At 38.3% G+C, this 27,392-nt stretch overlaps 1 protein-coding gene across 2 annotated transcripts; it reads right to left on the bottom strand.

The window, feature by feature from the left end:
- Positions 1-187: 187 nt before the first annotated feature.
- Positions 188-24,357, bottom strand: LOC136832199 (tigger transposable element-derived protein 4-like). Of its 2 annotated transcripts, none has more exons than XM_067093014.1 (4): positions 23,904-24,357; positions 15,405-15,634; positions 13,150-13,266; positions 188-9,490 (listed from the first exon to the last, which is right to left on the bottom strand). In XM_067093014.1, the coding sequence occupies exons 2-4, from the start codon at positions 15,624-15,626 to the stop codon at positions 7,319-7,321; spliced, it is 2,511 nt and encodes an 836-aa protein (XP_066949115.1). In that variant the 5' UTR covers positions 15,627-15,634; positions 23,904-24,357; the 3' UTR covers positions 188-7,318. The 2 variants fall into 2 exon arrangements, with proteins under 2 accessions (XP_066949115.1, XP_066949114.1); XM_067093013.1 differs by having other exon boundaries at positions 23,900-24,356.
- Positions 24,358-27,392: the final 3,035 nt, after the last annotated feature.

Raw genomic sequence — 27,392 nt, 5'->3', positions numbered from 1 at the left:
GTGCATATGTTTGTGGTAAGACTACCTTCTTTTTCTTCTGTCCGGCAGGCAAAGACTGGTGATTCTGGGAACATCACAAATACATTATTAGATATATATATATGAATAATGTAAAATACTTGAGTTGCCCTATACTATGTCAATCTTAAAAACCAACAATACATTTGAAAGGGTAGTAAAACAGTGATAAAAATAAGTTTTACTGAAAGTTATGGCAAATAAAAATTTCAATCGAATATTTTACATATTAACATTATGCCTTAATTATAAGTAGTTGTAATAATATACACTTCAATTGTAAGTCATGTAAAAAAGAAATTGTTGAATTATATACAATGCAGAAAAACTTTCTCCCAAAACTGTCAGGATGTCTCTAAACACATGCCGTTCCTTTATAATGTGTTAACCTAGTAACCTATAATCACTGGCTTAGTGATTTTCCTTGTTCCTAACTTTAAATTCTGGAATTCTCTTCCTGCTGCTTCTTATCTTATCTCTTTCCAGAGAGAGGTACTATACAGTTTATTGTATTACAATGGGATTACCATTTGCTCTTTGTTATTCCCTTCATTTTCACACTAACCTCTATATAGTAATTTGAAAAAATAAAACTGCTGTCTTAACATACGCTTTGGTACCTGGAAGGGCAAACCACCTAAATTTATCAAAAAGGGCAGGAGCTTTATAAGTGTAATCAGATACCTTGGTCTTGACTCAATTCAAGGGAAGGAATGGCCCTTGTTGTAATGCAGCAATTTGCATTATAAAAACAAACTTTACTGACAAGAACCTGAAAGGCTAATCCCTAGGATCATGTTATTAATATGAAATAGCACTGTATTTTTATTCAAAATATAACTACCTGTCATGGGTAGTAATGCTTTATTGAGATTGTTACCCAATCCTAGTCAACAGAAGCTAGCCTGACCTAAAATAAGGAAAATGGCCAATTAAGATGGGGAAAGGTCCATTTGCCATGAGAACAATTCATCTCTTGGTATAAATAGCAAGAGGATTTGAAGGTGAACCAACTCTGAATTAAAAAGTATGGCTACTACATTATTATATGCAGATACCACAACAAAAATAAAAATGTGCTACGATACCTGTCACTGAGTGACATTTGTGAGGTACAAGTAGCCAAGGCAGACTAAATTTTCCAGTTTACTACTGTTTACCTTAGCTGAATGTGAATGGCCCCATCAAGCATTACTGCTCATGGTTTCCATTTAACTTGCTCACTCCAGCCGAATCAAGATTCTCTTTTCCAAAATATTTTGTTACCATGAGCTATCCTGTACCCTTCTTACCCACCTAACCACCTTCAACAATGATAAATGAAAGCAGATAAGGATATTTATAGCTTATGCCAAGGCAAATTTCGGATTATCTTCTGCCCATCTTATGTATTCACAACAGGTGTCTTTTTTTCTGTGGGAGCTTTTATAGCATTTTGACTTCTCTAAGGCAGTGGAGATACAACTTAGTAAGCATTGCTTGTAAATAGATTGAAAATGGTCAGCATCTATACTTCATGTTCTGTCTTTAATCAGAGAGGAACCTTTTCCTGATCATAAATGTAAGCCTTCCTGATGGGTGCCTTTAGCCAAGTTATTGGTTTCTGGAGAATGGACATATGTACTGGAGAAGTAATTATAATAATTAAAATGACAAGGAAAGAGTGGTAAGGAGTGATGAGAACTACTGATCAAAATTACTATAAAATCCCTTCTTTTTAGCTTGGTATACTGTAGATAGTTTAATAGTACATGGCTTGCTTTGAGTTAGGCACTTACTTTGGAAAGCTTTGGTTTTTTACCAACAAGTCTCTTTTGGATATTATACTGGGTCATCTACAACTAATTTGAACATTTAATTAAAAGCTCATATGTCAAAATATATTAAATCAAGTAAATAGTAAAGAACTGCAAAAATTAGCATAGTGAAATGCTAGCACCATGATGTTAGCTAACTAAAAGGAAAAAAAGCATCACTGAAAATGATGAGAAAATGGAAACCATGAAATGAAAACCTGAGAAGTGGAAACAGAGATCCTAAAAACAGACTGATGGAGACTGGTTATTGTGGGTAAGGAAATGGGAGTCAACCAAAAATTAAAGAACGGCTCTTGGCCACTGAGAACTATGTGGTCTATTCACTGAATTCTGAGTAGTCTGCTCTTTGGCATGTGACATAGTAAAGTACAGTAGAAGTTTCAAATTTAAGCACAGAGTTATACAGACAACACCCTACTTAAAAAAGTTACATTCTGGAGAGCCATTCGTATGTTGAATTGTTTGTAAGTTGGTTACTGTACTCTTCATACCTCAAGTACAGTATGATACAAAGTCAATACAGTACTGTACGTTATTTCCTTCTAAAACACAATTCACTGTACATACACTACTGTATTTTATACAATAGGCATGCAGAACAAAATCTGAACTCACAGGCGGCAAAGGGGAGCACTCGGAACACAATTTTAACTTGTGATACATTTGTGTCGCTGAATGTTTGTAAATTGAATGTTCATAAGTAGGGTGGTGTCTGTATTACTTTTTCATGCAAATACAAGAATAAACTAAGTGGACTAAAATAATCCACTTTCATTCATTTTGTCTTCTTTTGAGACTGTGAAGCTTTGACTTCAGGTGTCATGTTAAGAAAAATATTGTCTCGTGTTATAAATTCAATGCACCAATACATAATTTTTTTGAGGAGTGTTGGCTTAAGCTATGTATAAAAGGAGATAATGCTGTTAACCCTCTGAGGATTGTGGGGTGGGTAGTGAAGGGCCAAAACTTCTCTTGGGTAAAGCCCACTCAGTACTGGTTTACTACTTATGAAATTAGATATTCTTCAATGTTTGCTGTAAATTCATTTCTCAGAATATTATGCTGGTTTGTCTTATTTTGAAGATGAATAACTGTACTTTTTTGCATGTTTAAATGGGAAGCAAAACAATACTATTTAATCAGCATCATGTGCTGAATTTAGCCAAAAATTTCATTACATTTCATACAAATAAAAAAAAATAATTTTTTCATAAATTTTTTTTGCACCAACAAAAGGTATACAGTATTTCTTTTTTACTGATATGTACTGCTTTGTATGACAGTTGTTGCATTCTGGTTTAACAATCATTCAAGATGTCATTCTCATGCTACATGACATCAACATATTTATGGCTACTTTTTTTTTTTCTAGACATGGCATGTCAGACTTTAAGGAATGAAATTTTATGACACCATTTGAAGTCATCAGAGGCTCAAAAGGTTAATAGTATGTACTGATATTTTAAACTTAAGATAAATACATATAGTGCAAACAGAAACTGAATTTTTATAGGACAAAATTTACTGAATTAAATTTCATGAAATCATTTGAGGTCACCAGACTCTCAAAGGGTTAACAGCACAGAATGTACTGAAATTTTAAACTTTAATGCAATTCATATAAACTTAATCTTCATAGGACAAAATTACTGTTATTTACTCAATATAAACCCATTATTTTTGCATAACCATTTGTTTATCAGTGCCAATACAGTACATAGACACCCCAATCACAGATGAAAACAATATGAAGCAGGAGCTCTGCTATTACCTGCAGGGTGGTGCATGTGCAAATAGTTTCCCCAGATCCTACTAAGAAACCCATCCCCTTTCTGTAGTCTGAGTGCTTGTGGTGTCTCCATCAAAAACTTCTACATTGAGCTGATCATTTAGGAGTGAAGATAACTGAAAGATGTGACAAAAAGAAGGTAGATTCTCTTGCAATAGTCTAAAGACCTGGAAAGGATGGGTGAGCTTGGGTTGAGCAACCCAAAATTTCGTAAACTTTTTTGAATCTCAAATACAGAAGGGCAAATAATTGTGGCCTTACCATAAGATTGTTATAACCCCTGAAAGCTCCTTCCCTGTCATATAATTACATATATCCGTCAGAATCTCTGATATACCACTGGCTGTGATAACATCAAAGTTGAAAGAATATCTATTTTAACTTCTGACTTGGGCTCCACTGCCAAGTAGACATTCTTGATTTTTTGCTGCCTTTCTAGACTAAACACAATGCAAATGCATGGCAGCATTTTCCCAAAGAGACCTCATCTTGCTGGCTGACAAAAAAAAAAAAAAAATCAAATAATATCCAATGAAAATAAGATTCTCTGTTAGGCCCTTGCCAAACCTGGCTATCTTGACTCGTGTGGTTCAAGTTTTAGGCCTTGAGCTGGCTGGATTAGAAGTCCTGGTCTGGGAAAGCAGGGACCTCCCTAATTCCTGGTAAAGGGAAATGTGGTCTCTTCCAACCACTTTTCTAAAATGACCAATGAAGTTACACAAGAAAAATAAGTGAATGATCTATCACAAGAAGGAATCATTTTAGTTAGAGACTGAGCAAGAAGGTGGCTGGTGGACAGTCTGGCAAGTTCTTATCATGATGAGAATCTCTGAAGTCCTTCAAAATGCTTTACTGGTAAGAGATCTATCATCTCTGAGGGACCTTTTATTGGACACAGAATTGCCTCCCTTTGGGTAAGACAAAGATCAATGAAGGCAGGAACCTCGAGCACATGCTAAGGTAAAGCGAAACATGGGTCAGAGTCTGGGAATGGCAAAACAAGTTTTTATTAGAAGATTTACTGTCAGCATGAGAGTATCTTGAGGAATGAGAACACTCAAAAGCTGCAAAACTGCTTGAAGTAAGTGTGACTTGGAGGAGGTAAAATGTTGTGAAACACTAATGACAAATGGATGAGGGGAGGAGGCAGTGATGATACTGATAGCTATCTTGACAAGACCAGGTATGGTATGATCCACAGGAATGGGGCAGGAAGAAATCTCTTAATTGGTAGATGGGGAAAGGGTCACTCTGACGTGCATTGACATTTAAGTGGAAATGAAGTATTGTCCCGAGAAGATGACTGCCTTCTATGAGGAGCAACAGCATCACAAATGCTGGGCTTACAATTTGAGGCAAATTGAATTGTCAAACTCATGACATCTTTCAGCTGAAAAGATAAACCATTATCATTCCAGATTCCCATCAAAATATGAAAATTTTTATGATAAAATTAGTTATTTGGATACCTACATACCTACCTACTGTTAAAGTTATTTTATATCTTTGTGCCATTAGGTGTGACTGGCATTCAAAATAAACAAAATAATGCTTGGCTCATCTGCTGGGACTGTCTCTATAATCACCTGTTTCCCACCTTGTGGCAATGGAATGCTTATGTTCTTGTCAGAGTCCGTCATGACCTTCCACGAAGATGTGAGGAGGCTGGGTGGGTTTCCACTTTAACAGCAGGTAAGCATCCAAATAACTAATTTTATCACAAAAATTTTCGTTATAGTACTTGGAATGAATCTTACCTACTGTTAAAGTTAGCTGACAACCACACTAAATGAGGATGGTGAGTTAGTGCAGCCAGAGAAACAGCTGTTCAGCCAAGCACACTAAAAGGTTTTTTATGATGGGAAAAAGTTTCTCAACATTCCTGCCTGACCTCGTAAAGATTACTAGTGACTCCTGTGCCTAAGTTGAAAGCCCATAGCCATCATTCCAAAACTAAAGACAACAATTACCTTCACATTTGAAGGTGTGCTCCTATACAGCAGTGTGTACCTTCATGCTTCCAAAATTCAATAATGGGATTTCTTAACAAATAATGTTAAGAGAGAAAGGTAGGTTACTCTCATATTTAGTTCAAAAGAAAGCATCCCTGCCACAACAACAGGACTAAGGGCTTTACACTTCTCATCCTAAATTTGAAACTTTCACAAATAAAGTGAGACACAAACAAAGTTACATCTCAACTGAGCTGTGTTGACAACTTTCTTTAGCAAAGAGTTTTAAAAGAAATAATAAGACATGCTTACAGCATGGATACAGCGAGACTTTATTTTCAAAAATGGTTAAAGCTCTGGAATCAACTGTGTGTGCACTGAATTAAGCATTCTTGGACTTAGGAGTTTCCGATGACTAATTTCAAAGCTGCCTGTATGGCACTGTATTCATAAGTTTTACTGTGTGATGAATGCTGGATTGATACCTTAATCTGCTCTTATTTCTCAAGAGGATGCTTATGTCCTTCAAGGTCACACAACTTAGTTTACCTTTTTGGGAGTCATTAGGAATCCTCCAACAGCTTAATGTTCAGAAACTTAACAAGAACTAAAGATAAGCCCATCCATTTGCTTCTGCTTCTGGATCTTGCCATGAGTAGAATTTGCAACTGAATGGAAATCAATTTGCAGTTTCCAAGCCTTGCATATACTAATGTTTTCACGCAAGTATGAATAGCTGAAGGTGGCCCTGGGTAGTTCAGACCATCAGCACAGCTACTAAAATAATTTAAGGAGTCTTCTGATTCCACTTAACCAAATGCCTTTATGTTGTACCCAGATGGTTGAAGTTTCTGTCACTGGGCAATGATGTAGCTAAAGGCAGAGAGGGTGAGGTGGGGTAACTAAAATATGGCTCCAACACTAAGATACCTGTTATCAATTACTTGACACCTCAAGTGGCATCAAGACTGTAATGTTCATTGTTTTGTCTTAAGGTTATGCATATTAACTTATGACAGTCAAATATTGCCCATAGTTTAAAATCTCAAAACCCTATTGGCTGTTACTTTTCTTCTCCAAAAATCAGTTTTTTGTAACTTTAAGGCAAAGTACTGTACAGTATATGCAATACAATAGGGTAACACAATCCAAGAAAGTAAAAATTAAGTACCTAAGAGGTGAAATACTAATGATTTTTCACTGACACTGAAATCAATAATAAATAATATGACACTTTCTAAATAAGGTGGCATGATGTATTGACTGTGATTTAGTACTGTAAGAATAACATGCAAGACTAGCGAAATATAAAAAAATATGCCAAATACATGCATTACTAACAAAAGTGAGGGCTTTTCCAAAAAGAAATGAAAAAATAAATCACTATAACTATCTATGGAAATAAAGAAGGAATGATATGAAATCACATACTGTAGTTCCCATCAGAACACCTGCTATGTAATACGATTGGCAGAGGAGAGTTGTAGCCAGAGCAGAAGTGGGCTCCAAATTCTAAAATTAACTCATTCACACTTCTTACACATTGCTGGTACCCAATTAGTAAATTTATGTCAACATGGAGTGGAGTACATTCTCCTTAAACTGTGCCAGTAGCAAATACAGTCTGTAAAATATTGAGGTTCCCATTCTTGGGAGGATGCACTCCACAGCAAAGACTATACCTTGTATGCCATAGTACAGTTATCAGGAGAAACATTTTTATAACTATTTTCAAGCTCAGTTTATGAACAGCATTCTGTATTACCACATATACACTGATGTAAGGGATTATGAACTGCATAATACGGTATTCCAGGATGCTCTAGTCTGCCATCAGGTTGACGAATGTCCTGTGGAAGTTCATTTGAATGATTTGGGGGATGTGAAGCTACACCTGCACGGGGATCTGTCATGGGGACAGCTCGTAGATCTGTGGGTATGGAAGATAAGTTACCATTTTTATTTTCCCCTTGGCAATTACTCCCATTTGGCTGCATTGGTCTGTACAAAGGTGACACATTATCAGGTCTCATTTCATAAAGTGTTGTACGTGACCTGTCTACTGGAACATCCTGTCGATATTCTTGTCTCATCATCACCTGGTGGATCAGAGCATGTCTTTGAACGGGGAGTTGTATTTCCTGCTGCATTACATCCTCCCTCATTAATTCTTGACCAGATAAATTATGTCTTTGAACATCAATATTCTGATTCAATGCATCGCTCCTGGTTTCTTGAGTTGGCACTGATGTACTATCAGAAGCAGATGAAACTGGTACCTGTGCAGCTCTTTTAAGTTCCTTTTGAAGAGACTTTTGTTCCAAGGCATGATGTAGTTTCTGAAGGTATCCTACTTTCAAGCTTTCAGCCTGTTTGTGGGCATGAAAACTATGTACCGAGGAAGGGTCATGGAAGGGGTCAATTACATCTTCCTCTTTCATTTCTGGATAAGACTGCTGAATCATATCCATTTGAATTGCTGCTTCCAACTTTGAAAACTCATCATACAAGCGTCCTCCTTGCTGTTGTAAATATTTTCGTAAAACCTGACATGCAAGCACTGTTTCTGGGACTTTTGGTAATGTAGGTAGATATTGTGTTCCCGAGTCAGTATGCTGATTAGATGGCATGCTTTGATTAACATTTGAGCTGGTTACACGTGAATAATTATAAGAACCAGCAGAATTCTTGGTTTGTGAATTTGATTTTTCGAGATCTTCTTGATCTATTGGACATAAGTCATTATCTTGTACTACAAAGGTTTGAAAATCTTGCTGACTTATTCCTGGAGGGGCACCTACAACATCATTTACTTTTAAAGCATCAACATCTTTACTTAAACCAGCTTTAACTGCACCTTTGGCTATCGTTTCTGGACTCACATGTTTCCAAGCTTTATATATTAAGTAAGTTGCATCTAATGCTGACAAACCTTGAGAATGTGATGACATCAAGGAACTGTGGCTACACATATTGGTGTTACTTGTGGGCTCCACTGCTTTAGAATTTGCTAACAAAAGCCTCAACTGCTGATATCTGTATAAAGCTTTAAATGATGAAATTATTCCCAGCTGTAATGGCTGCAGGACTTTTGAAGTTTCTAGTGGGAAATGAGTAATACTAATATTCAAAAAATGAATATTTTCAGGATGATGTTTTGCCTTATTTAATATAAGAACTATCTTCTTCTTTTGTAAATGCAATTCTCGATCCCATTCTCGTAACCATGAAGAAAAACATTCCAAGTTAATTTTGGCTTTCTCATGATAGTAATAGAAAACTGGTAGGGACATATATTCCAGTGACTGTACAGATCCAACAACAGCTGCTGGTTTCCGTTCTGTACCAGACAAATTACAAGCTAAAATAACACACATTCTATCTTTTCCACCTGAGATCATCTGGGACATACAATCAGGTACTGAATTATAGGTTAAAACAGTCTCATCAACAACCCAAACATTTTGCCATGGTACGTCTCTAGTAGATTTAACGAACATGTATCTTCGCCAATGATTTGCAACTTTAGTAATGGAGGGAGTGCCATCCTTTTCTTTAAATACCTTAAGTGTTACACCATTTCTATCTTTCCATCTCCCTAACCAACCTGCAGAGGGTTTAAAATCAATCCCCATTTCAACACCAATTGATTTTGCTTTTTCCATTAAAATGGGACCAGATATTGGAAGATCATCTTTTCTTGCATCTTTGTACCAGTCTAATAACTTCTGTTCTAATTCACCAGCTTTTCCTACCCTGCACCTTTTGCGCTCAGGGGTGGCAAAGCGATTCCACTGCACTAAAATTGTTTCTTTATTTTTCATAATTCTTGAAACTTGACTTTGACTTACACGAAACATTGAAGCAATCTTTCCCTGAGGTATCTTTGGTTCACGGTCTAATATCTCTAAAACCTGAAAAAATGGAAGAGTGTTAACATAATGTGCATAACCAAACCTTTAAATATATATCTACAGGATCTAAAGGACCTTTTTCTGTCACAAAAGGAAAATCATGATTTTTATAAACCGTTTCGGGTACAGTACAGTACTGTATTTCACTAGCATAAATACCATAGGTATTTGTGTTTGTTGAAGATGCAAGATTTTGTCGTACTGAGCCATTATTCAAGTATTCAAAAGGCGAAACAAAGTTAAAAATCTGCAATTGTTAAGCCTTTGAGATTCTGATGGTAATTGTGGTCATCATCCATTTTTAAGCCTCTGAGATTCTGATGACAACTATAATCTTAAAAAAAAAGTCATAATAAGCTAAAAAAAAATTTCATTACAGCTAACTACTTTGTCTATTTTTTTTATTTACAAACATACCAAGATAAAAATAAACTCTTTAGCTTCATTACAACATCAAATTCATTAACACAGCACAGAGTATAAGTTTATACAGAGCAATCAAATAAAATGATTGCTAAGCCTTTTTGCTCTGTAAGTGAAGGGTGAGTGTTCTGACGTACACCGATTTTGAGCCCCCAAAATCCTCAAAGGCTTATGTATATCCCCCCTCTTTCCCACTCACCTGACCTTTTGTGGTAACTCCCCAGGTTGCTTAAGACAGAACAATCAATCTCAAAAAATTCTCTTATAGCTGATCTCAGCCAGAATACTGTAGTGCTTTTTTGGCACAATGCTACAATATAAAGGAATCAGGACAAGACGGCTCTATCTCCAGTCCACAGCAACTACCTCGGTTTTCCCTTCATAATACTCGCGCAGATGTGACAACAGTGTGTATGCCGGCTATTTTCCTCATTACATGTCAGGTCTCCAAGTAAATGTTCACCCCAGTCCCATGCCTTTTCAGTGCAGTACCTGAACCTTCTCCTTGTAGTGTAGGAAGGAGTAAACTAACAGTGACCTTCTTAAGGGAGCCTGGAAAAGGGACTCTGTCCAATATAAAATGCAAAATGTTGCTGTGGTTATAGTTGCCTAAAATCCTGTCAATCAAAAAACATCTCCCTGAGCTCTACAACAGCACCCAAAGCCAAATCTTCAGCAAAGAATGAAAGGGTGGTTCTGAGCTACAGAGACTGATAAAGTGAGAAAAGCGCATAATTGTTCTTGGCACTCAACCTTACCATTGTAAAGAAGTGCACAGACTCCCCAGGGAAGTCAAAAGACATTCTATCCAAGGAAAGAACTCTGTGTTAGCACCCTCCTTGGTCAACAAAGTGGAGGCTGGCATCAACGCCAAAGGAGTTAATGCCTGAGGAGACACTGGAATTAAAGTTACAAGCATCTGAAGTGCCAACGACATGGTAGCTGTGCTAACACCTGTTTAACACCCAAGGAGATGCTGCCAATAACGCTGAAAGCCTCTGAAGCACAGAGGATGTGGCAGCTGGTGCTAAAACCTGGTTAATTCCTGAGGAGATGCTGGTGCTAATGCCCGGTTAATGCCTGAGGAGATACTGGTGCTAACACCTGGTTAATGCCCAAGGAGATGCTGACGCTAACGCTGAAAGCATCTGAAGCACCGACGACATGGTGGATGGTGCTAAAGCCCGGTTAACATCCAAGGAGATGCTGGCTCTAATACCAAAAGTGTCTGAGCCATTGATGTAGCGGGCAACGCCCAAGGAGATGCTGGCACCTGAGTAGAGCTTGGCACTAATGCCAAAAGTGTCTAAGTGCCAACGATGAAAAACCTGGCTGAGAAGAAGCCAAACCTCTCTGGTATTGAAACAGTAGCAATCAGAAGGTGAACCTAGGGCACCTGAAAAGAACTCTTAGAATGACTGAGTTCAATGTGTAAAATAAGGGGATCGAGTAAGGAAGCGCAACACCAGAGAAGAACAAGAACTCGAATGTGATGCCTAAGCAAAGTGTGGTGTCAAAGGGGAAAGCAATATAAAATGAGCAGACCAATCAGGCTTGTACTCTCGATCCCTAATGTACAAATAAACCTCCCATAGAAATGGACTGGCAGACCCAATACCTAGGAGACAGAGGAGAGTGAGTCTTGCACCAAAAGAGAGCTCTCAAGAACCCATCTAAGCATCTCAGGAAATTGCTGGCACAACCTTAATCAGTTGCTGAAAGCTGACTACACTGCCTACACTTCTTCAGGATCAGAGTCCATTTGGAAGCCTCAGGCACATCAGAGGGAAATCTTGGGGAAGCAAGGGTGTTGGCAGCAGAACCTCCTGCTTCCAGTGACGAAAGACTTAATCTGAAAGCAAAAACCTGATCCATACCAGAGGGATGGTTGGTGCTGTCTTGTGTCCTGGCACCAAAGAATCATCTGTGCGGGAAACAGAAGCTTCCTGTACATTCATACTATCCTGCGCTGACACTAAGTTCAGTGGAAGGTAAAACCGAAACCCCCAAACAATCTGACATAAAAAACCTGTTCTGCTACTGAGACAATAGCAACAAAGAAGAAGGGATCTACTTGTCTAATAAGCAAATACGTTCATCGGCCACAATTAGGAAGCAGTTCATGGTGTTTGCCTAAATGGGATTCAGGAAAATTCACAGAATGCTCAAGAGGAGCCTGAGGTGACAAAGGGGAACGAGACTGGAAGCATGACACCTGAGCAGAATGGGAACTACAATGTGATTCTCGTGCAAGACAGAATGAGGAAAACTATACAACCTCCTACTTTTGCAAGAGGATTCAGTATTCTCTCTGAGGTGCTCTCCTGGTGCCAGGCACGCCTGCTTCCAGGTGCTCACCTGCCTCTGGGCACTCACCTGACATTGGTTGCTTGCCTGGCACCAGGAGAGCACCTCAGAGAGATACTGAATCCTCTTGCAAAGGAGGATCATAGGAAGATCCCTGATAGGGATCACTAGAAGTATGCGGCATCCACCAAGGCCTAGGGGATACAGAATCAGATATCAAGTGAGTGAGCTTACCCAGCATATTTACCTCCTGCCTACAAGAACTTTGCTTCATTTTGCTGCACATCTTTTGGCAACCAAGCACTAACCTTACGTGACATGCCAGGCTGGCCAGTGGAAGATGACAACAGACGCAAACCACTTCCACTCACAGGACATACCTTGCTTCCCTGTGCCTCCAACAGTGGAAGGAGTGTCACAAGGGGTGGCTAAGGTATGGCTAACAGGGAGGGAGTGTGTTGGCACTTCCTCTGCTGCAAGGGGGGGAACCCGAAAAAGGATGAAGACATACTACACTAATTTTAACGTCTAAAAATGGACAGAAAATGTGTTGCCACTGGCATGTTGCATGAAAGATTACTGAATTATAAGGGTTTAAAAAACAGACTAATTGGATCGGTCATACATGATTTGTAAAATAGTCCTGGTTTGACTGAGACTTCTGGCTAAGAGGTAGCAGTCATATTTGTATACAGTACTAACATTTGGTGAAATCTGTTTTCAGATGTACATCTGGATCTAACATTTCCCATTAGTTTTCCCTTTTTACCTGCAATTCTAACTTAAAATTCCCAGTAGTTTTCTGAATTCTAACTTGTATTTCTGATTAAAAATTCCAAGTATTTTTTCCCCTTTTTAACCAGCATTATGATTATACTGTAGTTGATTATTACTGATCATGAGTTTACAGTATAATATTTAAATCTTACCTTCACTTTAGCTCCAAGAGTTAAATCCTGCCGTCTCTTTCTCATGAATGTGAAATCTTCAGTCATTTGCATATCACTGGAGCTTACCTTTCCTGTGCCTTTCATCTTTTTTTTCCTCTGAAATTCATGATTAATTCATATAAATAATACTTTTTTGAAATGCCTACTGGTATACAGTACTGTAAAACCTTATATCTTGATGAGAACCTCAATTCAAGTTTCCTAACTTGTACAGAAATAAAATGAATTCACATGTGATGTCCGACACTAATCATATGATGAATGAATGAATTTAATGTACTTAGAACCAACAGGAACTCGCAGTGTAAAATTCATAATAAATGAATTTTTAATACTGAATTCAGGATCTTATAATATGCAGACAAAGCACGTATTATGTATGAACCACTGCTAATTCAAATCCAACACTTCTGCCAAAACCTCTTCCACCCCCTCTCTCAAGAGAAATACCTAAGCTCAGCTGCCTCCTTCCTAAACATTCAAATGCTACGATCTTTATTGCACCTTTACTGCATTTCTGCAATTCTTTCTTTTAATTAATCTCATCATATAAACAATTACTGTGTTCTCAACAGTTTCTACATTTTCCCCTCTTGCATTCAACATAAAAACTTCACCTCCTAATTATGGATGTGCTATCTCATAAGAGATCAATCCCCCTGGTGTACTCTGTTTGCTGATGACATCCTGTTATGCAGCACCAACAGAGGGGTTGTGGAGTCAAAACTAGAGAAATGGAGGAAGTTACTGGAAGACAGAGGATTAAAGATCAGTAGAAAGAAGACTGAATACCTAAGGTTTAATAAAGATCAAGACTGAGATTAGTATGGAAGGGACAAGGTTGAACTTGAGTAGAAAATTAGGTATCTTGGTTCAACAGTAGCTGGTGATGGAAATTTTGGATGTAGAAATAACACAGAGCACAAGCTGGATGGAAAAATTGGAGAAAGATATCTTGGTGTCTTGTGTAAATGCAGAATCAATATAAAGGTTAAAGGAAGAGTGTAAAAGACAGTACTGAGATCAGCTTTGACATATGGAGCAGAAATGGCTGGTAAAGAGTGCAAGAGAAGAAACTGGATGCGTTAGAGATGAAAATGCTTAGGTGGATGTGTGGAGTAACAAAAATGGACAGGCTCAAGAATGAAAAAAAAAAAAGGGGAGGAACTACTAAAGTTGTAGAGCTATCAAAGAGGGCCCAGGAAAGAAGATTGCAGTGGTATGGCCATGTGATAAGAAGGGATGAGACATGTGTAGGGTAGGGAGGAGAGTGATGTAGATGGAGGTGCCTGGTGGGAGAGCGAGAGGACGACTGAAGTGAAGGTGGATGGATGTAGTTAAGGAAGATCTGAGCAACAAACAATTGTCAGAGGATGATTTGTTTGACTGAGCCAGGTGGAGGAAAGCTGCGAGAAACATCAACCCCACATAGAAGTGGGAAAAGATGCAGAGAAAGAAGAAGATACACACACACACACACACACACACATATATATATATTGTATTGTCACAATCACGCAGCAGTGCAAGGGAAGGGATGGCTCTCATTATAATCTAGATAACTGCAACTGACTTACAAGGGGGCTGCGATCTGGTGAACAGAAAAATGTAATAGTGAATATACTCAAATTATCATAAGGGTTTAAGGCAAATTTTAGAATGTCCTCTTAAAATGTATAATTTGCTAAATAATCAGAAAAGAAATATTTACAGGAACTATCAATGGAGCCCCACGGCACTATTCCAAATTGCTTTTGCTAAATGTACAAATCATTAAGCAATTTAGATGAATAAGTAAGGTAAATACAGGCAGCCCCCAGTTATCAGCGGGGGTTCCATTCCGAAGGCGTGACGATAAGCAAAAATCGCCTGATACCCGAGTATGGGTGTCGATAACCGGACATCATCGCCTCTGTTAGGTATGTATCGCACCAATACGTGATTATTGGCACCGATAAGTGGAAATTGGCACATATCGGCGCCAAAAATCGCAGCTTTTCGTCGCTAGACAAGCGTCAAAAAACCAGATCGCCAATAACTGAGATCAGAAAGTTCCAAAATAGTTTTAAAAATGCTAAATCACTAATTAGGAGTGCACATTACCTGAAAGCACATTACTGTTTTCCATTAACTATCTAGTTATATTTGAATTGTAATTTTCCAACGCTAGCCACATTCCCATTGTATCAGAAATTGATGTATTTTCAAAACTTGGAATTTGTGCACAAACCTACCTTGACTTTAATTTTTCTTCCTTTTTTTGGTCTCAGCTTTGGTAGTTGTTTAACTTCCTTTTTCTCTTGTTCTTGTGTATTTTCTACAGTTTCTGAGTCATTAGCTGTATGATCATTCATTTCAATTTTCATTAAAAGGTCTTCACTTGAAGAACCTGTAAAGACTGGCAAAGGGTCCAGTTTTGTCGCAGGTGAACATTTTGTGACATCATCTACTTCCATTCCTGTAACTAATAAAAAAATTTCAATAAAACACTCACTGCTACAAGAAGAATTTCTAATAATGTAATCCTTACACTTTTCACATAATCTGTAACTGACATAAACTGTAGTCATAACTGAAATTTAACTTACATTTCTGTCTTCTGTACGCTACTACTCGCTTTAGTTTATGGTGATAAAAATACATTTTAAAAATATATAACTGATTTTTTAGTTCAAACTCATCACTTTACTGTAGCCTTAATGTGTGCCTGCTAATTACCCAGAAGAAGAGATTTCACCTTGTTCTCTGAACATTTGAGTTAAGATGGTAAAAACATTTTTAAGTATTTTCTGACTTTACTGCAAGATAGGTATATTGAAAGGAGAGCACAAAAATGTTTTTGTAAAGTGATGTGTTTGTACCAAAAATAAAAATTTGGAAATAAAATAGTATTTGCTTTATCAAAAATCCATCATTTACTATAGCCTGAGTTGCTATTAAGATGGGAGGACTCTTTTCAGTTTTTTGAATGCCATGTTAAGGATTTTAGAGACAATGAACTACTGTACTGGAATGAGGTATCTAGCTATCCAGAAGCTCTGGATCTAACGAGGGATCATGAAACAAGCAGGTACCCTGTTAGTGAAGTCATGATTTGTACTGGTCAAGAATATAATAAGTTGGATACAATAAAATTTACTTACATCCATGTAGTGCAGAAGCAAGTATCCATCATATTTGCAAATAAAAATAAGAAGATAAGAAGGATGAGACAACAGCCCCATTACAGTAAGGGGCTGATATAATCAGCCCAGCGGCACTGACAGGGCCTTTACAGTGTTTAAAGATTTATTAATTAGATCCCTTAAATAAAATTTGACATAATATTAGGAGACTTCTGGGTGGCAAAATTTCTAATGGAGTAAAAAACTGTACCATTGTAACTTCAGCCAACAACACCCATAATGTCCTGATTTCATAATCCCAGACTTGAAAATTCAACTGTGATTCTGTAGTGTCCTTATAAGCTCTCAACATTGCTTGTCTAAACTAGTAATAAATGGTGTCTTTAGAGACTTCTGCTGATTTACATGTGACAGTGGGAAAACAACTGTCCCTCTCCCACTTTTCTAAAAGACTTGGTCTTCTGAAGACAAGTCCTTCTTACTGCACAAAAGAGTAGATCGTCCTTATTCCCAAATTGCATAGGCAAAGAGAGGATAACAAACGTAGGTGCAGGTCGAACATGAGAGAGCACAGACATTTTGTATCTCCTGTATGGTAATACAATATGTTCAAAATTACATTATTGGTCATAAAACCATGGTAAACAGTTTATGCAGTATTTCTTAATACAAACATGGGGGGAAAAGGTAGACAATTGCCTTTGGCATAAAGCTTTCAGTTTAAAGTGTGATAGGTGTTGTTTATAAGCATACTGAGTGTTTACAGTTATGTGGTATTGACAAGGTTAGGTGAGGAAGGGTACGGAGTTGCCCCTGACCCCTACATTTTTTACTCAGCCTTATCCGAATTTTGCCATTATTTGATGGGCCCTCGGCTCTATAATTCGGAGAATTGAAGGATTACTTCTAAAACCAGGCCCTTACCTGATGTGAAGACAAGAATGGAGAAGAACCTCATCTTTGATGCTGCTGATTTCCAAATGGAGATTACTGAAAATTTCTCCAGCCTCTCCTCCTGGGTTTAAAAGGCAATTGTTGAACCCTTGGGTTGTTTGCCTACTTGGAATTATAGAATAGGGCCTACTGGCCCAGGTTGCAGGAGACCTATACTGCTGTCTACTCCCAGCAAAAGAAGTTGTGGTCCTGTAAGAATCCCTTTTTCCCTTTGCACTTGTGGAATGATGCTGCTTAGAGTCCTCATAGCCGTGTGGATACAGCATTATCTAACTTTTCAGCCATCTACTTTACCAGAGAGTTGGGAAACAAATGCAGAATCAGTTGAGAACAATGGACATAGGTTCTGCTAACAAAAAGACCTAACCTTTCCTAGAATGCTGTGTCCTGGTCTGGCCCGGGGGCTTTGCCTCCCCTGGACTCCCCAAAGTAACATTGAACATTGAAAACATGGACTAAGCTTCTGCTTGGAGATAGTGTTAGAGCCTGCTCACATCAGTCTTAAAACTACCCACAAATGCTTATCCCTTATATTTACCATCCCTAAATTCTCAAAGTCTGAGGACAAGAAATGGTTGGACTGCTAATCAGAAGGGAGTTTCTATCCTAGCGCATGTAGTTAGAAAAACTACTAATTTCCTAGTTTCAGTGATATTACAGTGTCCAGATTTCTCTGCATTACCTTTCAGCACATTGCTAGTGGTCCTAAGCACCCATTCTTGCCAGTTGGCACCCACAAGCATCTCCTTCTAAAAGCTTGTCATTGAAATCTACCTCCATGAGAGAGAAAACTACAGCTGGCCTAAGGAAAGAGGTAGACATCCTGAGCTAATGATCCAATTCCTGGAGGGCTAGGTAACTCTTTTTCAACCTTGAATCAGGCACAGGAAAAAATGAAGAATGGTCATGGGTTTCTAACTACTTGCCTGAAGAGTTCCTGCCCTGTATCCACTTGCTAACATCTTTGAGGATGGCATCTAAAGCCACTGTTGTGGGTAACTCAAAACCTATGGAAATCCTTAAATTTTATGCCATAGTGAGGTTCAGCTCCAAAAGCTACCATAGGTCTTGGTTGCCTCTCTCACCCAGTAACCTTGGATATCCAGTTTGGAGCCTCACTGAAAGTTACTCTGTCTTGCTAAGGTTAGTCATAATCCATTTCATCATCTGAAAGAACTCCATCTAAAATGTTGTCCTTTACAAGTTGAAATAATGTCCAAAGATCTTCCAGAAGTACATATTCACAGTTTCTCTTCTTGAAAATTATTTTACACATCAAGTACTGGAGGCTCAGTATGATTTCTTGTGATTTCTGAGGAGGGATCCTCCAACAATGGTTGCTACTATGAAGTAATACAAAATTATAAAATAAGCTTCTAAGGACTTGTCGTCACTGCCAATAAGGTCGTGAGAATGCTCTTGATCCTGAGTGCCTACCATAAGAAGAAACATTACCCTTGATAAGGCTACCTTTGTCTTAGATAAAAGTGAAGCAAGAGTAAAAGTATGAGTGACCTGAGCCCAATGTATGCACAAGCATGATACTGCAGGTGACTTGTCAGGGTTCAATTTGGAACAAGCGAGCAGGGTGCACACCTGATTTCAGGCCTTAAATTTACAAACAATGTCTCCTATAGGTGCACTTGGAGCAGGAGCAGCTTGTGCTGGAGCTACTTACTTACGACTTGAACACACGAATTCTTGATTATGACCCAAAGCAGAACTGTGAGCTTGTGAGTGACTGGAGATAGCAATGAAGGCACTGCCCACTGAAGAGTCCTAGAAGTGCATTCTTGTAGATGAAGGCTCCCACACAGGAGATCAAAACCAGTGAAACCAGTCAAACCACTAGACCCAGTGAGTGACAAAAAGACCCTTAACCAAGGAAAAACGAGCAACCCAGCATTTTACAAAAACTCACCACTGAGCCACGAGTAGCAGCATGAGAATAACAGCACTATAAAGTATAAAGTAATTGATGGAAAGGAAGAATGACTTAACCCAGATATATTAGCCACCATGCATTAGTGGCTATGAGAATAGCCATTTTTCTGGGGCACATTCGAGTATAAGGATGACCACCCTGACATGAATATTTTGATATACTAATATAAGAGCAGGCTCTAGTTCTTCCAAAGGAGCAGGGTCAGGTTCTTCCATCATACAGTAGTAATGAATGTGACTGAGGAATTGCTCATGAGCAACTGCATTGCTGACCCAGTGCTACCTGAAAAAGAATGGATTGCAGACAATGGCGAGTCCTTATTAACAGCAGTTTCTGCATTACGTATCATTTCTGGAGCATATGAAGTGGATGCAATAGAATAATTGCTAATACTAGTGGCATTAACTTCTGGCATCAGACAAAGATGAGAAGTATGGAGGACTCGAAAAGAACTAGTACTGTACTACTACAGAAAAATCTACTTCCACAACATGCACAGCAACTGAAATAACAGTACCTTATGTGCGGGCACGGTCAGGTGGGTGGAAGGTACACCTCTGCAAGTCTTAGAAGAAACCTTTAACTCCTCCCTAGAATAGCAATCTATCTCAAAAGAGAGGGGAGGATTACACTCATCAAGGTCTAAAGATATACTAAAAGCTTATGCTAATGCTGCTTCATTTGTTTCTGTAAGACTGATAAAAGATGACTTTCGATCTCATGTTCTAGATCTTTTGGAGGCAACTGCAGCTCCTGAAGAAGTAGAGGGACCTCTAGAAGGCTCTGTAGTAGACAACTTGCCCTCAGTTTAAGCATGAGAATACTTATACTGTAGTGCCTATGGCCCCATCTGTTATACAATTACAACTGATTGTCAGACCAACCTTTACATACAACATAAAGCAAGCCTTGCAAAATACCTAGGCTCTACAAAACATACACCTCAAATAGATGTTCTTTTCTAGCTAGACATGAAATTGCTGCATTATTTCCAGCAGTTTATATACACCACCTTTGAGTCATTATTCACCTATAAAAAGATGACCTAAAATATGCTAATAGTATACAAAACAGGAAAGATGCTTCAATATTAGTGACATATCCAAATTAAGAGGTCTCAAAGTTCTATGAGGGACTTCTCTCTCACAGCACTGGCACATATGATGGAGCTCACTGGTAGAGCTTAGGCCCTGCTGGAAAAATATACCCACTAGAGAGCAGAACATTGGTCCTTGGTGACAACTACTGGCACTGGCCACTTATGACACTCAATAGGTCTGTCTGTGTTATGTATCATATGCAACATGCTTGCATTGGTACAGATTTTTGTAAGAAGGGACTAGACTTGACTGCCTCTAATAAACGACAGTGAATATCTAGCTCCTCCCAGATATCTGAAGCCTCCTTCATGAGACTTATTTTAAAAACACCTTGCACGCCAACTTATGAACACCCAGAAAATGCTACCTTGAGTGACTTATTCAACAAAACTAAATCCTTGGCAAGGGGTTTAAGTTCAAAATACTCTCTAACCAAGTCACAAACATGGAACTGGTAAAGCGTTGGCCTTTCGTATGTCGCAAGTTTTGTGGCTAAAATACAGTAGGCTATGCCTCACATGTTGACCTGAACCTATGTTTTTCCCTCCTTTCCTATACAATTGGGGAATAAGGAAGATATGCTCCTGGGTCCTGTGAGGATTTATCCACATAAGACTAAATCTTTTAGCCGCTGGTGCATGCAAGTAAAAAAATCTCTACAAACATGAATTCTCATTGCCTTGTACAAGGATACTAAAGGTTCAGAGCCAAAAGACTCAAAAGTTAATAGCATGAAATCAAGCCGTTATCTGTCACCAGCTCTTAAAGTCAATATGGAATTTGACTCCATTATAAATTTTGCCTCTACAATGTCTCCTACTACCTTAGTAAAATTCATCTGAGATCTAAATCTTAAATAGTTCAATACTTCTCTGCTGGCTCTGTCATTGTTGCTAATCAGATTGTTTCGGCCTCCTGTTATAATAGGGTCTCCTCTGACTCTTCCTCCTTATCCTCAAGAAATTTTTATCATGATCTTTTTAGCAGGATCATTTCCTTCAACTCAACACTGTATGGATGGTAAGTAAATTTTGTTACATTTTTCAGGTCCAACTTGTTATGAACTCTTGATCATTATACTGTACATCATGGCCTTACTAGCAACCTCTCCATTCATGAACCCTTAGCAGATCTAGAACTTCTGGATAACCATACACTTCATTCCAGCATTTCACTAGCTCCAAAGATCCTAACATCACTCACACAGGATGGAAAGATTCCTCCTACCTAATAACTACAGTACAGTTATCTGGTTACTATACAGTGATGGGTTTGTAATAAAACAAATTCAACTGTTTAGAACTATTTTCAGAAAAAACTCATCACACTACATGACAAAGTGTCTTTCATGCAAGAAGAAAACCTTTGTTCATTTAGTGCCTGGCACAAGTACAGTAGGTCAAACAGGGACTGAATGTCAAAATTTTTTATACTTCACTTGTTTGCCACAGAGTAAACATCATTCCTAGACTCCATATTTTACAGATTGTCCATAATCTTTTTTTATGCATTTTATTTTCTGAATTTCATCCAATAATTCTTTGGAGGTATTCTATGAAAAATTCCTATTGTTAATGTGACCTGGTAGTGCTCTTACATCTTGAGAGATAGCAGTGGTGCCACTGAATAAACAGTTTTCCTCTTAGGCTATTTATAGGCATTTTGTTAGATACAGTATGGGGATATACCTTCAGCAATTTCACCTGACTTCCTGCCAGCCTTTTGTCAACAGATTTCTGGTTAACCAGTGGGGTTTTAATCATTCAAGTTATAAGATGTAATTTGTGTTTACCATATATCTTTTTATTTAAACACATGTGTGGGAACATTTCCTAGAAAAAGTTCACACAGAGGTCTAGAACATCCTTTAAATGTATACAGCATATATATTTTCCTGCAAAGACCTTCACACATGCTGCTGTAACCCATAAGCTTTGCTGAACTAGAAACCTTGGTTTATTGGGAGTTTTACAGTCTTGGCTTATCAGCAAACTACTCTGAGAGCCAACAAGCTGCAAGTGAACCAAGAATTATTATTTAAGTAGTTCAAATTTAGAATTTTGTTGGTTTTGATGGCTCATAGGAAGTCTTTAAAAAATGATTTTTGGCATCCTTAACTGACAAACCCAAGGATGCTGCTACCTTTATGCCCTTGATAAAGAAATTTACCATGGCAGGAATCAAATGGAGGGGGTATATACATCCAGTATAAAGAAGGATTACCTAACAACAAACCATTCTGTAAATTCTGTGAATCCCTAGAAAGGGAACCAAACTCAGTGCCTGTGGAGGTAAGTGACAAGCTCTACTCTCCAAGCAATATTTGCCCCTTAAATCTTATGCAACAGTACAAGGGACAGCAACTCCCCCAAAGGGTATTGAACGTCTGCATACAGTACCTCAAAATAAATCTTCCAAAGACATTGTCCATCCTTTTACCAGCCCTAGAGACAATTCACACTAATGGTAGCCTAATCCTGTAAGTATAGGTAGGTGTGATTGATTTTCCAACATTTAAGCTGTTAAGCCAAGCACTGGGCACTTTTTTGACCATCCAGAGCTTAAGACGGTGAAAAGAGGGAGTTACGAGTGGTTGGACAACAAGATTGAAGACATCCAGAAAATAAAGGAGATGGAGCAAAAGGATCTGATGGTTGAACTGGGAGAAAACTCCATAAATATAGTAAGAAGTATTGGTTAAGGCTGAACAGCACTACTGAAGACAGGAAGTAGTACTGGAGATGTAGTAAAAGGACAAAAGTTGGTGCTGTTAGGGGCTGAGGGGTCACTGCAAACACCCTACAGTGCACCGAGTATAGGTAGTGTTAGGTTAGTTTAGGATGTGTACCTTGAGGCATCAAAGATTAATGAAGGATTTGAGGAGGCAAACAGAAAAGCATCATGAACGGTAAAACTGAGTCCCGGATAGGTCAAGCTTCTGATGCAACCCATCCTTTGAACTGTCAATGGCATAGCCTACTTTTCTCAGTCTGATTAAAAATTGGTTTGAGCTTCCCTCAGACAGGCAATAGCATCATGGGGGTTAGGTCATGCTGTATTCGATGACGATAGCCTAATGGCAATTTACTTGTCTAGGCTATCGGCGATCTATGACATTTTTCAATAGTACTTCTTTTGTACTTTGAATGCACTTCACCATTGCTCGCTGACAAACACTCGTTTTTATCCTGACAAATCCCCAAGTTTCTACTGTGACTCCCATGAACTGTTGGGTAGGCGAGTCCAGCAGAGGACTTCATCCAAGCCCAGCCAGGAAGGCCTTAGCGAGTGATTTTTCCCAGCAGTGATAAATAAAAACACACAAACCACAAGGTAAACCGCCTAAGAGATATGCCATATCGTTAAATCACATACTGCAATACGAAATGACAAATAGGTTATGTACGCCAACTGAGCAGTCAAGGTTTATTTCGATTGCAGCGGTAGCCTAGATGCAGTTTGTTATTGATATCGGATAGTAGCATGTTCACTAAAATAAATATATTAATTCCATAATATACGTTTCTGTGCATTATAAATATGGATATAAAAGTGAAGACACAATAGACCGGTATAAAATCGCTCAATTATTCGTTGATACTTACGTACAAATTATGTTAGTTTACAGTAACAGCAGTTCCACGGGAAAAAGCTGGAATACAGCGTCGTTCTTTACGTCTGCACACAGCAATCGTCGAATTCGAGTTTATTTTGGGAAACCTCAGTAGCCTCAAGTGATTGTTTTTGTTTATCAGTTAGTTTTTAGTTATCTTTTGCAAGATAGTCTTCCTGACATAGCTGATTTTTTTATTTTTATCGGTGGTAACCCTTTCTTCTAGGTACCTTGAAAATGTTGTCCATGCCATTCAATGCTTGAGGTTACGAGGTACTATTTTGAAAACAATCTTGGCGGAGAGTTTTTCAAGATTCTTAAACAAATATCTTAGGTACTTCTAGACTCTGTTAGTAATCCATGCCCATGAACGCTCTTTGAGATGTCGCAAGATGGATTTCTGTTTACATTTTAGATGCTGCATCGCCAATAACAGTAATAGTTTGGGCCGAAGCGTTCGCTGCAGTAAACTGCATCCTCCATGCTCCAGCCTCAAGAACAGTAGCTGATGTAGTTAGCCGAGCAATGCTATCCCTTCTGTAAACATTTATATTAATTCAGACATTATACTTTTCCGGAGATTTGTCTACACCACAACAGACCACATACCTTATTCCATTAATTATACAAGTGATTACACTGCATATTGCATTTCTGCGAACTCATTAAAAGAAAATCCTGTTCTTAGAATTTTATTATGCTATATAACTATTGGCACAGGTTAACGATCCTATTATTATGTAGATTTAATCTTACTGCTGTCGGATAGAAGATACTTGACTAGTAAGTTAGCTACATTTATTCTCATATCATGACATTGAAGATTTCACCGAACGAACACACACACACACACACACACACACACACACACACACACACACACACACACACGCGTGCGCGCGCGCGCGCGCCCTTATTCTTTTTTATATAACAATTTCTCGAATTATTCCATCAAGAATAGACAAACACTTAAGGCCAGGTCACCTCCAATTATACCCTTCACCACCAAATGCAGTGGACCAGTGGATGTATTATATGAAATAAATGAACCCGTTGTGGCTGCTCTGCACATTTACCTGAACCTCAGGAAATTACAGCTGCCTCCTTAATCTTCTAGTCATTCAGATATCAGCATTTATACGCCTCTGATTGTGAAAGCTACAAAACTTCATCGAGCATCTTGAAAATAGTATTTATGAAACCAAGAAATGTTACCTTCTCTCGTCATAGGCCCATACTAGCTAATCAGACAGCAAGTCACTGAAAGCCTTGTCCAGTACTTGCAAATTTTCAATACACTGATTGGATTCACGACAGCAGCTGCCGAAGAGATTCGAAATGAACACATATGTGGTCAAATAACACTTAGCAACGATTTCTTGAGGATAAATGATTGGATTTGTAGAAGGCCTGTGATGTAGTTCTTAATTAAATGGGGTCTCAGAGATATCTGCATCATATGTGTAATCTTCTTTCTTTATACCCAAGTCCAGGGGTATTCACGATTATATGAAATCCACTACCTGTCCCGATAAGCCAGTTAAAAGCATAGTTAACAGCTGTTTCTCAGTTCATAAACATAAGTGTTACTGAGTTGGTTTACAGTAATTTCGTTGATCATGAATCCGTGCAAGAAACGTAGGATGTAACAAATGCAAAAACGAAGGGCAATTTTCTCGAGTTGCAAATCTACTAAATGCCTGTTCACACGTAGTACTGTGTGGAAAAGATCAAGGTAAACAAATGAACGTACTTAAGGACACCATTAACGTGAATGAAAGAAGTGAGCCCTTAAAAAGGCAAACACCTTGATTAAAGAACCAAATTTAGCCCTGAAAATGTTTCTATCGGCGGGAGTGCACTCTCATCGGAAACTTGGTCATTGTGCTGATTTTTCTGAGCTGATCAGCATGGCCTAAGGCAATGTCAAGTTGTCTTGGACTTAATGAAATCCTATTTAACCCGAATTCTTACCCAAATGCTTTTTTTTTTTTTGAAATATCTTTCAAAGGTTCTTTTCCACCTATCACATGACTTGCATATTCTCCCTCTTGCATTTCTGCTTATCATTCCTTTCTATTTGCATTTACACTTCAGTAAATCTCTTTATTATCCTTCACATAAGACCTCACTTCTCTCTTTCCTCATCCACGTCTTCTATTCCTCTCCTCACATTTTTATCCTCTCACTCCACTCACGTCATCCTTGAAGCTTTCAAACGCCCCACATGTTTCTGTCTTCAGGATTAAATATTAGCCAGTTCTTCGTCAGCCTTCTCCTTATATACCTTCATATTCTTCTCACCTCTCATTTAGAAAATTTATCTGGTCGCACTGCATCCTTTCATTTTCATGTTAAGATGTGTACCTTATATTTTCACTTTTGTTTAAAATGATTCCTGACCATGGCACCTTCAACTAAGCATGTTTTCATAAATATCACCAGCCTAATCTTTCTTCTATTCTGTAATGAACCAACTTATAAAATTTTTTCCCTGCCATTTCTTCTTTTCCTCAGCTGCTCATGAGAATTGTTCTAGGCTATGTTCATCCTGTTATTCACCTGTCTTCAGACTGTGTCTCACAACATTCTCCCCATTATTATTTACTTTGGGGAGGCTAAACTTACACCATGTTCTCTCTTACCACGTTACCTATTTTTGCCTTCATAATGTTAGATCACTCAACCTTTCCTCTTATCTATAACCAGTCTTTCGTGAATTCAGATTCCCCCCAGAAGCCATGTCTCATTTTCACTATTTTTTTCATACAAGGATCACAAGCACCTATTTTTGAAACTCACATTACAAAAACTAAAACCTCTGTTCTCTTTAGCATTTCCTGTAATTCTAATTACAGCCTTCTTTGCTCTGCGTTTCTCTGCTACACCATACATGATCTGTTTGTCAGAACGTCCAGTATTATATACAACATATTTACTTCATAGTAAACTTAATAACAAATATGCATGTTTTAGGACTTAGAGAGACCAGTGGCAAAGAACGAAGGTACATCTTTCTCTGGACATAACAGTTATATAACGCTTAATTTAGATGAAATGGTATATTTTATGACTTAATGAAATCAGCAGGAAAAATCAGTCCTCACAGACTTGGATATGTGTCAGAGGAGGGTGTATGGAACCTCATGACCAGCTATCTTGTTTTTCTTTGTATTTTTTTCAACGTATTATAGAGAATGGGGCAGCAAAGTCATGACCTCGCATCTCGGCAATATCCACATCACGCAAAATGGCAAGGACCGTATCTTTTAAATCTGCGTTTTTACACAAGGAAGTGCCATTTGCCATAAACAGAATGACCTCTCCGCCGTGTCACGGGCATTTGTCACAAAAAGGGTCTGCAGCCTTTTACTTGGCATCCACTGCTGTAAGACATATTTTTGAGTTTCTTAAGTTTTTTTTTTTACAGTAATTGTGCTAACAATATGCAAGTAATGCCACCTGGCCTGTCAATCACACACTAA

Source organism: Macrobrachium rosenbergii, chromosome 49 (assembly GCF_040412425.1).
Source record: "Macrobrachium rosenbergii isolate ZJJX-2024 chromosome 49, ASM4041242v1, whole genome shotgun sequence".
Classification (NCBI taxonomy): domain Eukaryota; kingdom Metazoa; phylum Arthropoda; class Malacostraca; order Decapoda; family Palaemonidae; genus Macrobrachium; species Macrobrachium rosenbergii.
This window is presented reverse-complemented; position numbering and strand designations above follow the sequence as displayed.

What these genes read in the sequence shown, in the direction of transcription:
- LOC136832199 (XM_067093014.1), bottom strand. Translation starts at nt 15,626, where the DNA reads ATGGAAGTAGATGATGTCACAAAATGTTCACCTGCGACAAAACTGGAC. An exon ending in GAAGAAAAATTAAAGTCAAG is followed by an intron (nt 13,267 to 15,404) that starts GTAGGTTTGTGC and finishes CATGAATTTCAG; the next exon opens with AGGAAAAAAAAGATGAAAGG. An exon ending in CTCTTGGAGCTAAAGTGAAG is followed by an intron (nt 9,491 to 13,149) that starts GTAAGATTTAAA and finishes CCATTTTTTCAG; the next exon opens with GTTTTAGAGATATTAGACCG.